Source organism: Monopterus albus, unplaced genomic scaffold (assembly GCF_001952655.1).
Source record: "Monopterus albus unplaced genomic scaffold, M_albus_1.0 scaffold19.1, whole genome shotgun sequence".
NCBI classification, from domain to species: Eukaryota; Metazoa; Chordata; class Actinopteri; order Synbranchiformes; family Synbranchidae; genus Monopterus; species Monopterus albus.
In genome coordinates, this window is record NW_018127899.1 from 43,033 (window position 1) to 59,166 (window position 16,134).

Genomic DNA, 16,134 nt, shown 5'->3' on the forward strand with positions numbered 1-16,134 from the left:
ACGTCACGTAAAGCTACGCGAGAACGTTCTCTCCGCTTATTGGTCAGATGTGTCTGCCGCGAGAACAGAAAAAGTAAATAAAGGAAGAAAGTCCACGTTTCTATGACGACAGAGGATGGAGGTCAACACACGCCGGTTGGGCCTAGGCCTGGTTATTTTGTATTACGTTGCTTGCATTTACCACTTAAACCAAGTCGTACAGTTTGAAAATGAAGCGCGGTTACGGCTGGAAAACAATGTATTGATGCATTGGAGTCGCCGAAGACGCATATCCAGGCAATACAGGAGGCAGCGTGCATGGGTATTATTGAACTGTCATATGTTAATCAGCCGAAGATATTACCGAAGATCCATCAGGTATGTATATTGACATCCAAATTTTGAAAGTTACAAAAAGTCAATTGTTCGATATGAACCTCGCATCTCCTTGCAATGTTTTAATAAGATCTTAAGTAATTAAGTAAATGTGATTCACGGCCTTTGGTCCCATTGTGGTTCGGTACGCGTTCTCACCAGGAGGAAGACCCCATCCATCTTTATCTTTATCCGGGACCGGCGCACCAGAATTCGCTAGATGATACTATATGTACTTGAACTTCTGCTCCACCAGGTGTCAGCATTGCTTAGGAGAAATGTTGTTTATTGTTTCAAAGGACAGCATATTTATTCATGGATTTAACAAATGATTTTTTTAACAGCTAACAACCAATAAGTAATTGTTTCCATCTCTAAGTCCCTTTTTATGTCTTGTTTCTCTCTCTCTCTAACAGCTAACAACCAATAAGCAATTGTTTCCATCTCTAAGTCCTTTTTTATGTCTTGTTTCTCTCTCTCTCTCTCTCTCTCTCTTTTTCTGAACAGAGGAAGAGTTAGAGGGCCAGAGGGTGGCGTGTGTGAGTAGGGGTGATCTGAGTATTACTGCAGTGGCTTTTCCAGATGATGTATTGCCTTCTCTGCTTCCCTGCCAGCATCCAGGACACAAAAGCAGAGGCTATCCCCCTTTTCTCTTTTTCTTTCTCAAACTAGGTCAGCAGGACTCCTTTGTCTCACTTCAACAAGCTGAGTGGTTTATATTTGTTTGTTGGGTGAGAACATGCGTACATATACAGAATGCGACTTTTCCCCAATATTTTTTATGTATAGCAGCCTAGCCTACACACAGACGCAAACATATATACTGTATATATTAAACATTTCCCACTGGCCTAATTACGTTTCACATGATGTATCATGGTGGAGATGTTTAGTATTAAAATGAGAAGTCCAAATTCCCACATGTGAGTAATCTATCAGTGTCAGATGTTCTGATGTTACAGTGTAAGTACCTTTTATTTATCTGTCATTTCCCATACAAATGCCAGAAAATGCAGAGATGAGCCACAAGAGCAACTCATTTTGAAAATGTTCCCAAGAACTCTGAGGGCAGGAGAGGAACTCCAAGGAAAGAAGGAATCCTGGTACCAAATACACCCCTGTCTTAATTACTGAATGATCATTAGCTCCTTATTTTAATGTGTGATTTTAATTTTTAAAAAACTTGAAATAATAAGGTTTTATTTTATGGTCTGACTGGGACCATCAAAATAGACTCATCTAACTTGTGTCTTGAATCTCAAGGTGACAGCTGTTTTTACAAAGCCTTGTCTGAGGTGATGCCCCTCTGGAAAAATAGCCGCTCCAGCCTTCCTCCCCCAGAGAAAGCTGTTTACTGCAAATGTCTGAAGCACCGGTGACTTGTGAAGCTTCAGGCCTCAGTAGCCACACAGTATTCTTCATCTAACATAATCTACTGAAAGAACACACTTCACATTTTAGTGTTACTTTATTATTTAAAGAGGAAACCATACAATCATCTAGTCATCCTCTCTCCTCCTCTTCATCATCAGCATCATCCACCTACACTTAACAGTTTATTGGCAGACTTTTGGTTTTCTTTTAAAGAAAGCAATTTGTGCAAAGGACTGTCAATAAAATTTATACACATGTAGCTTTATAGACATCTTACCTGGTCTGTGCATTGCATGCTGTTTCTGGGGGATCACACTCCATGGGAGTGTATAAATAAAACAGAAGGTTAGCTCAAAGATCATGTAATATGAGCATGATATCAGTGAAGTAGATTTACCAAACTGTCAAACTATTGTATGTACAGCTTTTATGTCTTACATAGACATTACTTAATTATCATAACACCTTCATTTTTCATAAAGACTGATGAAATAAATGCTACATGAGAGACATAATGTTCTGACTTTGGTACGGTGGCCCTGAGAGCTCAGTGTCCTGCAACTTGAGAAAACGCATTCAAATAAACAAAACGCTACCAAATTAAGAAAATACTTTCATCAATTTGACGGCAGATGCACAGCATTTAGAAAACGTGGCAAGTACAGAAAATACTACCAAATACACAAAGACGCTGCAAAAATAGAAAACAAAATCAGCTACATGAAGTACTGTTAATATAGAAAATGCAACCAAATGCAGAAATGTACTTTCTGTGTTTGGTTGTGTTTTTTGTATTTGCTGCATGTTTTCTAAATGCTGCACATATTTGGTCTAATTGATGAAAGTGTTTTCTTAATTTGGTTGTGTTTAGTTTATTTGAATGGGTTTTCTCAAGTTGCAGTGCACTGAGCTCTCAGGGCCACCATACAAGGACAGATAAACAGAGAAACATGAAGAACATATTTGCCTTATGTAAGTCATTCTTTGGTCACAGTAGCTGTAATATTGCAACTTAAGATGGGACAAACAACTAGTCTTTCTATATTACTAAAGTAAATCCACACATTGCATGTACAAAATGCATATTTATGTTAACCCTATAAAGCCATTTGTATCATATTTGCTACGCAGGTTTCGGAACAAACAAAAGTACCAAATGTGATACAAAAAAATAAAAATAATATGGCACATTTATTCCTATATGCCTGGACTGTCTATGCATAAATGGAAAATAAAAATCTTAAATTTTAAATCTTGAATCTTGAATTTTCTTTTGGATTGTGTTAAAACGTTTAATAAACATCTCAGTTCGTAAATTTTTGTTCTGGCAATTTTTGATGTGTCAGGCTTTACATGGTTAAATTATGTCTGCGTACCTGTACGGGCCTTGTATATGGCCAGAAGCTGCTCGCCCTTTGGCATCCTGGCCATAAGGAAAAAAAAAACAACCAAAACACATAATGCACACTAGATAACAATGTATTATTTAAGACCATATTTTAATTTGATTTTGGCTGTACACATTAAAAAGTAAATGCTATAAATATTACTTGTTGAGAAGAGTTGGTGAAAGTTTTATCAGCATAGATGATTACACCAGACCGTCCATCTTTATTGTCCACACACTCGATTGAAGTCTGCAATATAATCCAAAATGTATTGTCAAGATGAAATGCATCATATAATGGAAAAACGCAACCAAATGCAGAAATGTGCTTTCTAGGTTTCGTTGTGTTTTTTGTATTTGCTACATGTTTTCTAAATGCTGCACATCTTTGGTCTAATTGATGAAAGTATTTTCTTAATTTGGTAGTGTTTTGTTTAATTGAATGGGTTTTCTCAAGTTGCAATGCACTGAGCTCTCAGGGCCACCATACAATGTCTTTTTATATTACTAAGGCAAGTCCACATATTGCATGTAGAAAATGCATGTTTAGGTTAAATTATGTCTGCGTACCTGTACGGGCCTTGTATATGGCCAGTAGCTGTTCGCTCTTTGGCATCCTGGCCATAAGGGAAAAAATAACCAAAACACATAATGCACACTAGATAACAATATATTATTTAAGACCATATTTTACTTACACAGATTTTTATTTTGAGAGCCGCCATTGTATTTCCTCCGTCTCCGTTCAGAAAGGCAGTACACGTGACACCGGTTCCTCAGACTGGTTCCTAACTAGTATTACAGTACCGCATGCAGTACTGTAATAGTTAACAATATTAACTGTGTCAAAATTTGATTTAAATAATTGCATAAAATCCTTTGTTTGGACTAGTTTATCTCTGAAAATTATTGTTCATTTGTGTTTTTGTTTATATTACGGAAAGAAAGAATATATTATAGATTTATCTTAAAAATCTAAACCTAATTCATTTTTAAAACAAAACTCACAGTGGAAAATATTAAAAACCTGAAAAATGCTGACAACCCAAGTTTCCTAAATAAATACATTAAATTGTTCTGCTTACATGGATTGTTTTTTCAAGAGCTGCCATTGTATTTCTTCCGTCTTCGTTCAGAAACAATACGTCACACCAGGGTAAGTTTCTCAGACCATAACTAGCGTTACGTACCGCATGTCATAATTAACAAGAATGTTAACAGCTATTCAGTTTAAATAATTACAGAAAATCCTTTGCTTGGACTAGGTTATTTCTGAAAAGTATTGTTTATTTGTGTTTTTGTTTATATTACGGAAAGAAAGAATATATTATAGATTTATCTTAAAAATCTAAACCTAATTTATTTCTAAAACGAAACTCACAGTGGAAAATATTAAAAACCTGAAAAATGCTGACAACCCAAGTTTCCTAAATAAATACATTAAATTGTTCTTCATTTCTCCCTAAACTGTTAAACGTCATACCTTTTTTTTGAGAATCTTGTACAGAAAGTCAATTACCTAGGTTTGTCCTTCTGGTTATGCTGGTCCATGTTAGTCCACTGAGAAGAAGCGATAATTGACACCAATCCATGTTGGTTGTATTAATTATCTATTAGAGATTTCCTCTGAATTGTACCATTTATAGTAATTTCACAGACTTAGAAGAGGCCAACTCCTTTCCTATGTCGTGAAGAACAAAAATGAAATCAGACTTCTGTACCGTTCCCATTTGCATTCTACAGATGAGCAAGTTGATCTGTTTCACTTCTCAACGGAAACTGAACCGTATAAAAAGTATGTAAGCTGTGGCCACCCACAAACCAGTTCTGTTTGATAGAAAACAGGATGTATACTGCTATGTTGAAGAAACTTGTATCTATTCAATCAGTTATTAGTTAAATTATGTCAAATAATAAGTGACAGACTGCCAGTAAGTTTGACAGTCTAATGAAGTTTGGACATGTGATCAACCTTCATACATAACATAAACTGTAAACTAGCTATTGTGATTTACTGGGTTACCACAGGTTACCTAGAAATGACAGCTCAGTTCTCTGAGTAACAGTGGATGCAGTGCAGAGGTGCACGTCCCTTACTGAAGGAAAGTCAGAAGTTAGTGCAGAAAACCATGCTCAGTATGTTCAGTGCAGTGGGCGATAGCTAAGTAATGCTCTGTTATACGTTCAGTTAGAGTACGCCTAACACTGAAAATGCTTGGGGATATTCAAATGTCACTGAAAACCCTAAAAATGTCTTACATTCAAATTCACAAGTACCATGCCTTTTTGATTTTTTTTTTTTTTTTACAGTTTTTGTCCACAAAATCCAAAGAGCAATCGATGTCATGTGTACAGACTAGATCAACGTAAGTACTATGAATCATAGGAAACATGATACTTAAATTTATCACACTACTTAATCACTCTCTCCATTTGTACTAAATGAAACTAGTGCCACTAATGAAACCTTTATGGAACAGAAGAGATAAATGTATTAGAAAGGTATCTCTATATAATGTATAAACCTATAATTGCCCCCTCTCAGTATGTTATGATCTTGCTCATATCTGACAGAATTAGTTTGAAATTTTACACAAGGATAAGCGGTATAGATGATGGATGGATGGATGGATGTACAAATCAACATAAAATCATCATCAGAATAGACTAGGACTCTGCAGTTACCTGCTAGGACATTTTAGTCTGAAGTGACAAAATCAAAAAGGAAACTAAAACATGCAAATGTTTTTCTAAAATGATTCATTCAAACTTGCAACAACAGAGATTCAAGGATTCAAGATTTTTATTTGCCACACACAGACCAAACACAGGACACACCCAGCACCCAACCCCACCAACCCTGAACCAAATACATGTCACCCAGAGAGGCATTACGGGGGATCCCGCCATGTGCTTCCCTCTTAAGGCATTCTGAGGGACACCCCCAAGTGTCTTTCTGCCCCCAACACTACAATTTTGTAAATGTCACCATTTGCTGAACTGTATCAGATATAACTTTATGGCACTGCATAATGAAAAGGTGAAAACAGAAGTCAACTTAGATTACAAAATTTGATTCATTTACCAAAACAGAACAGTTTAATGTGGTGTACACTTCATGCTATTATGCTTGTATCTTTTATGTTTTGCAGAATAGAGGAAACAATGCGGACAAAATAAAACAACTGGAAAAATATTGCTTCTTTATGTTTCTACTGTTTATCTAGGACCTCAAAGTATTTTTAGTTCTTTGAATGACTTTGGCTCATTCATATACACATTGTGCATACTACAGTACATAGACTATATGTACACAGTACTGCAGTCACTTGAACTTCTGCTCCACCAGGTGTCAGCATTGCTTACGAGAAATGTTGTTTATTGTTTCAAAGGACAGCATATTTATTCATGGATTTAACAAATGAATTCTTTAACAACTATCAACCAACAAGTAATTGTTTCTACCCATAAGTACCTTTATTATGTCTTGTTTCTCTCTCTGTCCTTCTGGCAAGGCTCAACATTAACTTTTTACACTGATGCACTTAATAATCAGAATTAGCATCCCTTAAGTAATATATTAATATATGTAATGTTGATATAGAGTTGTAGAGCTGAACTCTGCTGTAGAATTTAAGCGCTTGTGCGAAAGAGGCCTTGCAAAGTCTGTGAGACTTTTTGCACAGTTTCTCTTTCTCAGGGAGGTCCATTGATGCCCTTTGGTGGCAGTGTGTATTTTTGGGTGTTGTAATACAAATCTCTGTTTCTCTCTCCCTCTTTCTCTCTGCCACAGAGGTGTGGAGCGGTCAGATTTAAAAGGTCGGAGCAGAATGTCATACAAGTTCGCATGCTGGGTAAGAACGCTAACTGACCTGAATACCACGGTGCAAAAGGCCTTCAATATACTGTATGTAGTCAGTTGTATTTTTTTCCTCATTAATATAATTTGATTCCTTTGTTACCTTTTGTAATATCTGTCCCCTCACTAAATATTTTCCTCCAGATCACCAGGGGGCACACCTCTCCGAAGACACAGTAAGGGAGGCACCGCATTGATTAACGACCCAGCTGCTCTTATTGCTGAGGCACTAAAGAGAAAGTTTGCCCATCATCGCCATAACATTTCCTCCGACAAAGAGAATTCACGAGAACTCTCACCTTTTGGCAGCCCGGACACTCCCAAGGTTTTTTCCCATCTTCACACCCTGTCCTCACACGCCTTTGTCTTAGTCTATTCATTGATTCCTTGGTATACTAAGACATTTGTATATGGGTTTTGGAAATGGAGAACTTATATTCTTGTATTTCAGCACAGTTTTGGGTTCATTTTCACACACTACTATACTGAAAGGAAGTGCAATATGACAGGTTGTTGATTAGAAGCTGTATGCAGTAAGTGCTTTTCTGAGATTTAGCATTTTTGAAACCAAGTGTCAGATCTGATGTGGTGTCGTCAGGATACCTACATTTTTCTTCCTTTTAAACATTTTCACATTGCGTAGAGAACCAGTCACAAAATTAGTTTTTCAATCAATCAATTAATGGGGAGAGTACCTGGTGCCTAGTACTATTTTTAGTACCAAGCGAGCTGAGGTGATACCAAACAATGACGTGTAAACACTGCAGACTAGTGATTGGTCAGAGAGAATCATCACTACTCTGCAGCCACCGATGAACCCGGATGTTTACATGTGATGACACCAGAGTTGAGTTGAGCCGGTACCAGGCGATGGGAAACGGGGCATAACACAGACCTGTCAGCTAAAAGATGTGAAACCGGGCCACATGTTGTAAATGATTTTTTTTTTGCAAAGTGCTTTTTTAATTTTGTCCCCCGTACTGTGTTGTTGCAAATTTTGAGCCTGTAAGATTTAGGCTGTGTGCAGGTCTGCTAACCTGACGCCTCTGTTCCAGGTTCCTCACCATGCCAGACGCAGTCAGGGACACCGTCACCTGATACCCCATTAAATGATAACTTCTGATCAGCCAGTCACAGCTCTCCCAGATGTGCCTCACCAATGGATTACTACTGCAGCAACTGACCTACATTTCTTTTCTTTTCTTTTCTTTTTTGTGGTTTGTAGAGGGTTTGTATCACAATGGAAAGGGAGGTTTGATTGTATATTTTTATTAACTCCAAATCACAATGGAGTGATGCTCTTTCAATTGATGTATACAGTATACACCTCCTCCATCTTTATCTTTATCCGGGACCGGGTCGCAGGGGTAGTAGTCCGAGCAGAGCCTCCCAGACTTCCCTCTCCCCACACACCTCTAGCTCCTCAGGAGGAACCCCAAGGTGTTCCCAGGCCAGCCAGGAGACATAGTCTCTCCAACGTGTCCTGGGTCTGCCCCGAGGCCTTCTCCCAGAGGGACATGTCTGGAATAGCTCCCCAGGGAGGCATCCAGGGGTGGCCCCTTCTCAAGACTGTGGTAAATAAAACAGAAGGTTAGCTCAAAAATCCTTTAATATGAGCATGATATCAGTGATGTAGATTTACCAAACTGACAAACTATTGTTTTATGCCACTTTATACCTGGTCATTGTAATATTACATGAACAAGAACAGAGAACCTAATAATGGCAACATCTGTACATCTGTGTACAGTACTTATGTCTTACATAGCCATTACTTATCATATTTATAGTGGTTGTTAATAGAATAAATGAAATGCTTTGCTAGAATTGAGGGTTTCTTACCCTTTGTCTACCTCCATAGGGACTTCTTCATCAGTGGAGGAGCCATGTGGTGCCACATTGCTGTATGAAGAACATATTTTCCTTATGTAAGTCATTCTTTAGTATCCCCAAATAAAACACTATTTAATTAAGGAGCATGAATTGTACTGAAATCAGTACTTGTACTCAGCGCTGATTGGTTCCCTCCGCACATGTCCCGCCTCTGTGAGGCTAGAACCAGCCCCTCCCCTCGCTTCTCTCTGCGGCTCACAACAGAGGCATACGCACGGCACGCGGACAGGCGCGGCGGGGGAAACGGCAACTTTCTCTAGGCTTTTAAAGAGCTAAAAGTGTCCTTAGGGGACAAGTACGAGCAGACAAAGTCGCGGGAGGAGGATGAAATAGTTAGCTTTTTAAACAAGTGTCAACCAGGGCACAGTCACCTTTCGTCCTGCTGTATGCGGTTCGGTCCTGCGCTTCCCGTGACATGAAAACACTCCGCACGCGCCTGATTCCGTCGCATTCACTTACCGCCCTCGAGCAACCACGATGGTTAAATGTCCTGTTTAATGGTCGAGGTAAGTCGACTCCCCAGCTGTACTTGCTGCGTAGGACTTCCATGATAACACACACAGACTGGGTTGTGTTGTTTTGGAAGAGGCCTGGTAAGACCCAGAACCTCTGTTACATTCATACAGTGTTCCTGTAAGGACCCTTAAACTGTCTGTACTGCTGGAAAAGAGAGTTTACTACAGATGGTTTATGTGTAGGGTACTTTGTGCTATGGTGTTGTTATAAAATTATGAGTGGGGTATATTCTCCCAAAAGCTAAAATGTTTTGATTCCAGGTAGTGAGTTTATAGGCTGCTGACTCTGGTGTTGAATGGTGAGAGTTTTGTGGTGCAGACCTTCATCTATATTCTATAGGCTGCAGTATTAGGCTACGGTTGGCCTTGGGAGTTATTGCAATGTATCACATCAGTCTTTTGACAGCTTTACAGTAGTCAACCTGCAGTCTGGACACTGCAAACAACCTGTAGACAGCAGTGCAGTGGAGCGAGCTACAATAGGATACGTTACAATGAAGGCCTGCTGTTTGTTATGCTACAGACCATGTGTTGTGAAAACAAGGGACTTTATTATGTTAAATTTGCACTCGTGTTAAAAACAGATGTGCAGTTTGAGCATCAGAGTCCGGTAAGAAGAATCTGTTGCTCAGGTTCCTGCTACTTGCAAAGCTTTAAACACAGTGGTAGTTGTTGAACTTGGAAAGAGTTTGACAAAAAGAGTATGAAGTCCACCAGCTAGTTTTTTTCCAGAGCTTTGTAAGATATCTCATGGTTTTTCTAGTGGGTGGAGGTGGCTCGGTTGTTATCACTTGTATACTGTATATTGTTTGCCATCTGGACTGTTTACTGCTTTATTTTAAATAAGCACTTGGTGCTTGGTTACCCATTTATTTTGATTTTGCCCCCTAATTGTTTGTCTCTTATTATTCTGATGTTATGTAATGTGTTTATATTTCTTTCCAAAAACACGAAATAGAGTTTAAAAGGGGGGTTTACCATCTCTTGACCTTAATTTTAATCTTCTTACACACACACATTGTCATCAGTGGTCCTGTTTCCGAATTCTTGTCCAAATCCTTTTTCCCAGCACAAATGGGAAAGTGAACAAATTTGCCAAATGTGAAGCATTTGACAGAAGCTGGCTTTGAGCAAATAGAGGGGCTTTGATCGGAAGGCCGTTCAGATGAAGTGAATAATGTGAGCACAGAAGTACAGTTCATGGAAACAAGAGGGCATCATGCAAACGTGATAGCCATGTGGGCTGGATGAGTGAACAGTCATTGCCTCTGGTTTGACTCCATCCACCCGTTTCCTGCCCGCCAGTAAACAACAGTCCACTAATTTAGATGTAAACCCTCCTACTCGAGGTATACATTTATGACTGTCTTCCACCAGAGGGGAACCACTGAGCACTGTGTAGGGTACCTGGTCTCTGTCAGATATGCACATGTGTGTGTCTTTGATTTCATGTTTCTAGAATAAAACCACATTGCTTAGTGTACTGAGACCACTCTCACGCTTGTCCACTATACACCGATCTGAAGCTGTTATAAGTATTATAGCCATTACTAGGCATTATAAATAGACAACCTCCCAAAAGGATTTTGGATTGTAGTATGACTTGGGAGCTGATCTCTGATCAGGGTACAATGGACATTTCTTGTGTACTTGATCAGTTTTGACTCATCAGTGTGAGTTGGGCAAGGTATTGTTGATTCAAAAGCCACAGTGGAAAATGTTTGACAACACTCCCATTACTTTGCAGCCAGCAGAAGGCTGGATCACTCGGGATTCACAAGTAGAGGTTTGGTATTAATCAGGTTGGAATGATTAGTTGTTTAAATGGTTAGTATAGCAGTGGAAAATAAAGCTGCAGCTATTTTGACAATCAATTAGTTTGGAGTCATTTTTCAGTCATTCATTCATTCATCTTCTATGCTGCTCAGTCCCAACCGGGGTCACGGAGGGGGGCTGGAGCCAATCCCAGCCAGCAATCGGGCGAAGGCAGGGTACACCCTGGACAGGTTGCCAGTCCATTGCAGGGCCATTTTTCATTCAAAAAATGCATATATATGCTGGTTCCAGCTTTTTAAATGTAAAACTTTGCTGCTGTTCTGTGTCATGTGCTGTAAGATAGTCAACTGAATGTTTTGGTTGTCTTGAGTTGTTGGTTGAACAAAAAAACAAGCTTTATTACTGTACGTTATGTGCATATCTAATTATTTTCTGATTTGTTTAACATTTTTAGCACTAAACAATAATTAACATACAGTATGTTAAGTAACCTTTCACCATCATGGTAAATGTTTAACTACTAACAGCTTTTTAATGATGAAAAAATGACATGGAATTAGACATGTCACTACCGATAGTACTACCATACTCTCTCTTATTCACTTAGCTGGTTATTTTTAAACAGATGTGTTGGATCCAGTTCCAAATAAATGATTCAGTTTGGGATGTAGAATAAAACAGATGGAGAGATGTGTTAAACTGTTAAGCATCATCATCATCTTAACTGCTGAGTGGATGCACGGTTCAGTAAGATCAAACAAATCATTCAGAGAATTGACTGAAGTCAGTGAGGATATAATGCAATGAGCTACACTAACAGATTACATTTACAGTGTATGAAAGTGCAAGGCTCAATGTTAACTTTTTACATTGATACACTTAATAATCAGAATTAGCATCCCTTAAGTAATATATTAATATATGTAATGTTGATATAGAGTTGTAGAGCTGAACTTTGCCGTAGAATTTAAGTGCTTGTGCGAAAGACTGTGAGACTTTTGGCACAGTTTCTCTTTCTCAGGGAGGTTCATTGATGCCCTTTGGTGGCAGTGTGTATTTTTGGGTGTTGTAATACAAATCTCTGTTTCTCTCTCCCTCTTTCGCTCTGCCACAGAGGTGTGGAGCGGTCACATTTAAAAGGTCGGAGCAGAATGCCATACAAGTTCGCATGCTGGGTAAGAACGCTAACTGACCCGAACCCACGATGCAAAAGGCCTTCAATATACTGTATGTAGTCAGTTCCAAATCTGTGGTAACCGTGCTTCAGGCTTTCATTAACCTTTAGCCCAGTGTAATCTCCGTGTCAAACAGAAACACATTTCTGATATCTGTGTATACTACGCTGTCCATTTGAACGGATTTTTTTGGTGCTCAATGCAGCAAGTTTCACAACTCTGTAGAAGTCCAACTTGTTGAGAAGCCTGTGTTCTTGCAAGTGTAACTGTGCTGAGTATTGCTCAAGTTGTGTTTTTGAAGCAGTGTCTGGATTGGCGACACTAAGATGTAGCTGTTTATCATAACGACAGTGCAGTCTCCGACCTTGATGATTCAGACCTTGAAATGTAGCCGAAGCTTTTTCTTCCGTATTAATATCAGAGTTGTTTAAATGTTCCCAGGAAAAAAGTGTGAAATAACCTAAAGTTGTTAGAAAGATAAAGTCAAGGCAGTGTGTAAATTAGCATTGCAAAATAACTGCGCCCACGTTTACACACTTGCACAAACACGAACAAGCAAATACATAAACACAGGGCATTTAATTCAGTGGCTGGCCCACTTCTCTACAGCAGCCTGCCAGAAAATGTGACCAGTAGCATTTTTAAAGAGAATCAAAAATAGGGGTCTGTCACAGCGCAGACTGAGTGGAATTTATCATATTTGATCCTGTGCATTGTGTGTGTGTGTGTGTGTGTGTGTGTGTGTGTGTGTGTGTGCGCGCGCGCAGTGAGACACACTGAAGGGGAGGGAGGGATCATTTGGAGCCAGCAGTCCACTGGCCGACTCCCAGCTTTACTCATCGAGACTCCCACTGATCTCGTTGAGTCTCTGATATGTTTCTCTCTCTCATTCTGTGCCATTATCACTGTTTCACAGTTTCTTACTTTCTGTCACTTCTTTTTGCACATCCACACAGTTAAAACTCCTAGTTCTGCTTGTTTGCTGCTATTATTCTTTTGCAGCTTTATTCACATATTCTCATCTGTTAACAGCCACATGTGATTCAGTCCTGGCGATCCCTGTCACTGTCACGCTCATTCATGCAGATGTTAGAGGTTGTTTTACATTTGGAGGGCTGATTAGAATTATGATTTGGCATCATGAAACCAACAAGTGTACAGTGAGTACATAGTCATGGGTGCATTTTCATAAACGTTGTACGTTGTGTCATTGCCTGCTTCTCACACTTCCTCACAGCTTGTATCTTTTATCTCCATGCTCTTTATTTCACGATTTTTTGCAGTTGACTTACTGTGCTCCACATGTGATGTTCAAGGCTGTTTGCCTATCTGTGCCTGCGTGTGTCAGTGCTTTTGTTTGATTGTGACTTTCTCAAGCGAACACTTCAGCGGGAACATGCCATGGCCACAGCACCACATCCTTCACATGGTTATACATAGAACTTCTTTCATTCACTTGGAGCCTTGCTAGTTAACATGTGGTTGTCAGCAACCAGAAGAAACCATTGGTGTTTGTGATATTTACTGATGACAGGTAGAGAGTGTATCAGTGCCAAATGAATGTTCACTCCTGTAAATCCATTAGAGTTAAAGCTGGTTCACTTCAGGCCATTAAAACATTTTACAAGATTTTGTTTTAGAACACAAATAGTAGGTAATACAAATGTAGCCATGACTGAGTCCTAAGTTGGATTTGAGTGAAAGTGGAAATCTCATAAGTTTATGTAAGTCCAGTTAGAGTTCATACAGCAGTACCTGAGGCAGTCGTCTTGAATTCCACCATTTTACTGTTTCCCTAAGACATTTCTTCAAACTACCAAGGCTGTGATGTTTCCCGTTCTTCTGCTCCTATCAGAAATCCTAGTTGTGTCTAAACCCAAGGCTGGTTAGTCACTGGGACAGAAGATTTCAACACAAGTAAATCAAAACAAACCCGCTCAAGTGTTTTTATGCCAGTGAGCTGTAATAAAAAATGACTCACAGTGTGCCATGTACCTTCAAGCAGAACAAGTTAATTATCCTGTTCTGTTGGGAGACAAGCATGTGTGCTCCAAGGCTTAAACAACTATGTGCACAATTAGACAATTAATTGCTGGTTAAATGCTGGATTTCATTTTATTTCATAATTGGAATAGACTTAGGACGTTGGCTGGACAAAGCAAGACATATAAAGACCTCTCTTAGGGCTCAGGGAGATTGTGATGGGCATTTTTCACTATTTTCATCAGTTTCAGGCAATTTATTGACTGAACATTTATATAAATAATTGAAAAAAATACCTCAAATACTAAAAATAGTGCTGCACATAAACTGCTTTACAGATAGTTTATATTGGATGCTAATTTTAGTATTTGTTGCAGAATTCCATGTGGGGAGGGAAAGTCTCTGTGCACGTTTTTGTGTATGTTCACCTGGGTTCCACATAGGATGGGTCTGTGAAGCCAGAGCCCCATTAACTTTCACACGAATCCTATTGGTCTGTTGTCAGAGTTGCAGCATACAGACAGAGTGTGTGTGAGTGAGCTCGGAGTGCGGAGAGGAGGGGCTTTTAGACTCCACAACAACACTGGCGCAACTGGGGTTATAGAGGGGAGAGAGAATGCGGCAGAAGGAGGGAGCAAATTGTCAGTGGCCGACTCTGGGAGAGAGTGATGCACATGGATTCTCTTCTTTTTCTGCTCTTCACATTGTTTGTTTCTGCTCTCCTTGACTCACACTTTCTGTTTCCTACTGTCATTCCTCCTGTTGATTCTGTCTCCCTCTGCAGTCTTTGTTCCTGTCCTACATCCATTCAGTTTGTCCTCTTTTCACCTATGGCTTCCTGACAGTGAGCTTCTCCTTCTGCTGTCTCTCTTCCTCTCTTTTTTTTTTGGTCCCACCATTTTGACCCCCTCTTTACTTTGATCTTTCTGTTCACTTGTAAATCATTCATGTATCTTTGTGTGGTGTGAGGATGCCAGTGTTAGAGGGGCTCTGGGGCCCAGATCTCAGAACGCGGGGCTCCAGTCTAGGCGTCGGGCTTGACGTAGGGGTCTGTCCAGGTGAGACTTCCCACTCGCCAGTGTGGGATCCGCTCAGGACCCCCCCGGTTTCTTGCAGGGGGTTTTCACTGGCCCTGCAACTTCCAGCTCTCATACGGCAGCTCAGGGCAGCCTGGAGGGCATGCAGGGGAGACCCTCAAGGGCACAAAAGAAGTCAAGCGAGCACTTGGGTAGATGCAGACAAGGAGGATGTAGAGGAGGGGAAGCAGGACGTAAAGGAAAGCATTACACACCTGGAAGGTAACTCACACATAAAACATAGTACTGCTTTTGGGAGTCAAGATTCCTGATAAATGTTTGATGTATAAATTATGTTATTATTTAGGTTTGATCCAGCAGCTGTGTTGTGTGTTCACTACATTAAAATGAATTAATAATAGAAAACACAACTTTGTTTTTGATATAATATTTTCTGGTATTTAATATTTTGTATACATTTATTCTCTTCAGAATGATATTTGTGGAAAATTGTTTTTGTATTTGAATGTTTGTCTGATTATGTTTTTTATCTTTTGTGATAAAGTCATGTCATTGCCATTTAGCGATACCCGCATGTCGCTGTGTAAGATTAACTTTAGCATATAAAGAAAACAATAAATACTGTCATTAACAAAATAGCTTTTATAGAAAAATACTTCCAATAGTAACCAAGTGTAAACATTCAACAATATACATGTGAATCTTTGTGTTTTTTGAAGAGTTAAGAAGAAGAGATGATTAATACTGTGGGGGTTTACCTGTGTGAATCATAAGGTGATGA

The 16,134-nt window shown here is 39.4% G+C and overlaps 2 protein-coding genes and 2 long non-coding RNA genes across 11 annotated transcripts in view; 3 read left to right on the forward strand and 1 right to left on the reverse strand.

Moving 5' to 3' along the window:
* Positions 1-8,913, forward strand: LOC109956465 (uncharacterized). Of its 2 annotated transcripts, none has more exons than XR_002274410.1 (4): positions 1-357; positions 862-1,457; positions 1,618-1,765; positions 8,836-8,913. It is a non-coding gene; the product is annotated as an uncharacterized LOC109956465 (long non-coding RNA). The 2 variants fall into 2 exon arrangements; XR_002274409.1 differs by lacking the exon at positions 8,836-8,913 and adding an exon at positions 1,887-1,898 and having other exon boundaries at positions 2-357.
* Positions 2,678-8,305, forward strand: LOC109956464 (mitochondrial fission regulator 2-like). Of its 3 annotated transcripts, XM_020593604.1 has the most exons (5): positions 2,696-2,700; positions 5,426-5,481; positions 6,909-7,022; positions 7,119-7,299; positions 8,030-8,305. In XM_020593604.1, the coding sequence occupies exons 2-5, from the start codon at positions 5,456-5,458 to the stop codon at positions 8,081-8,083; spliced, it is 375 nt and encodes a 124-aa protein (XP_020449260.1). In that variant the 5' UTR covers positions 2,696-2,700; positions 5,426-5,455; the 3' UTR covers positions 8,084-8,305. The 3 variants fall into 3 exon arrangements, 1 of the variants encoding a protein (XP_020449260.1); XR_002274408.1 differs by lacking the exon at positions 5,426-5,481 and having other exon boundaries at positions 2,678-2,700; positions 6,909-6,969; positions 8,030-8,304; XR_002274407.1 differs by lacking the exon at positions 5,426-5,481 and having other exon boundaries at positions 2,686-2,700; positions 8,030-8,304.
* Positions 3,038-6,617, reverse strand: LOC109956466 (uncharacterized). Its single transcript, XR_002274411.1, has 3 exons — positions 4,635-6,617; positions 3,279-3,365; positions 3,038-3,151 (listed from the first exon to the last, which is right to left on the reverse strand). It is a non-coding gene; the product is annotated as an uncharacterized LOC109956466 (long non-coding RNA).
* Positions 8,914-9,003: 90 nt separating the features above from the next.
* Positions 9,004-16,134, forward strand: part of LOC109956324 (cAMP-specific 3',5'-cyclic phosphodiesterase 7B) — a 49,932-nt gene continuing 42,801 nt past the window's right edge. For 3 of the 5 annotated variants that reach the window (XR_002274386.1, XR_002274387.1, XM_020593327.1), the window contains exon 1: positions 12,341-15,614. Coding sequence is in view for 3 of the 5 variants with exons in the window: in XM_020593327.1 (XP_020448983.1) it covers positions 15,287-15,614 (328 nt within the window). In the remaining 2 variants the exon portion in view is untranslated. The other 2 variants (XM_020593326.1, XM_020593325.1) reach the window with 2 other exon arrangements.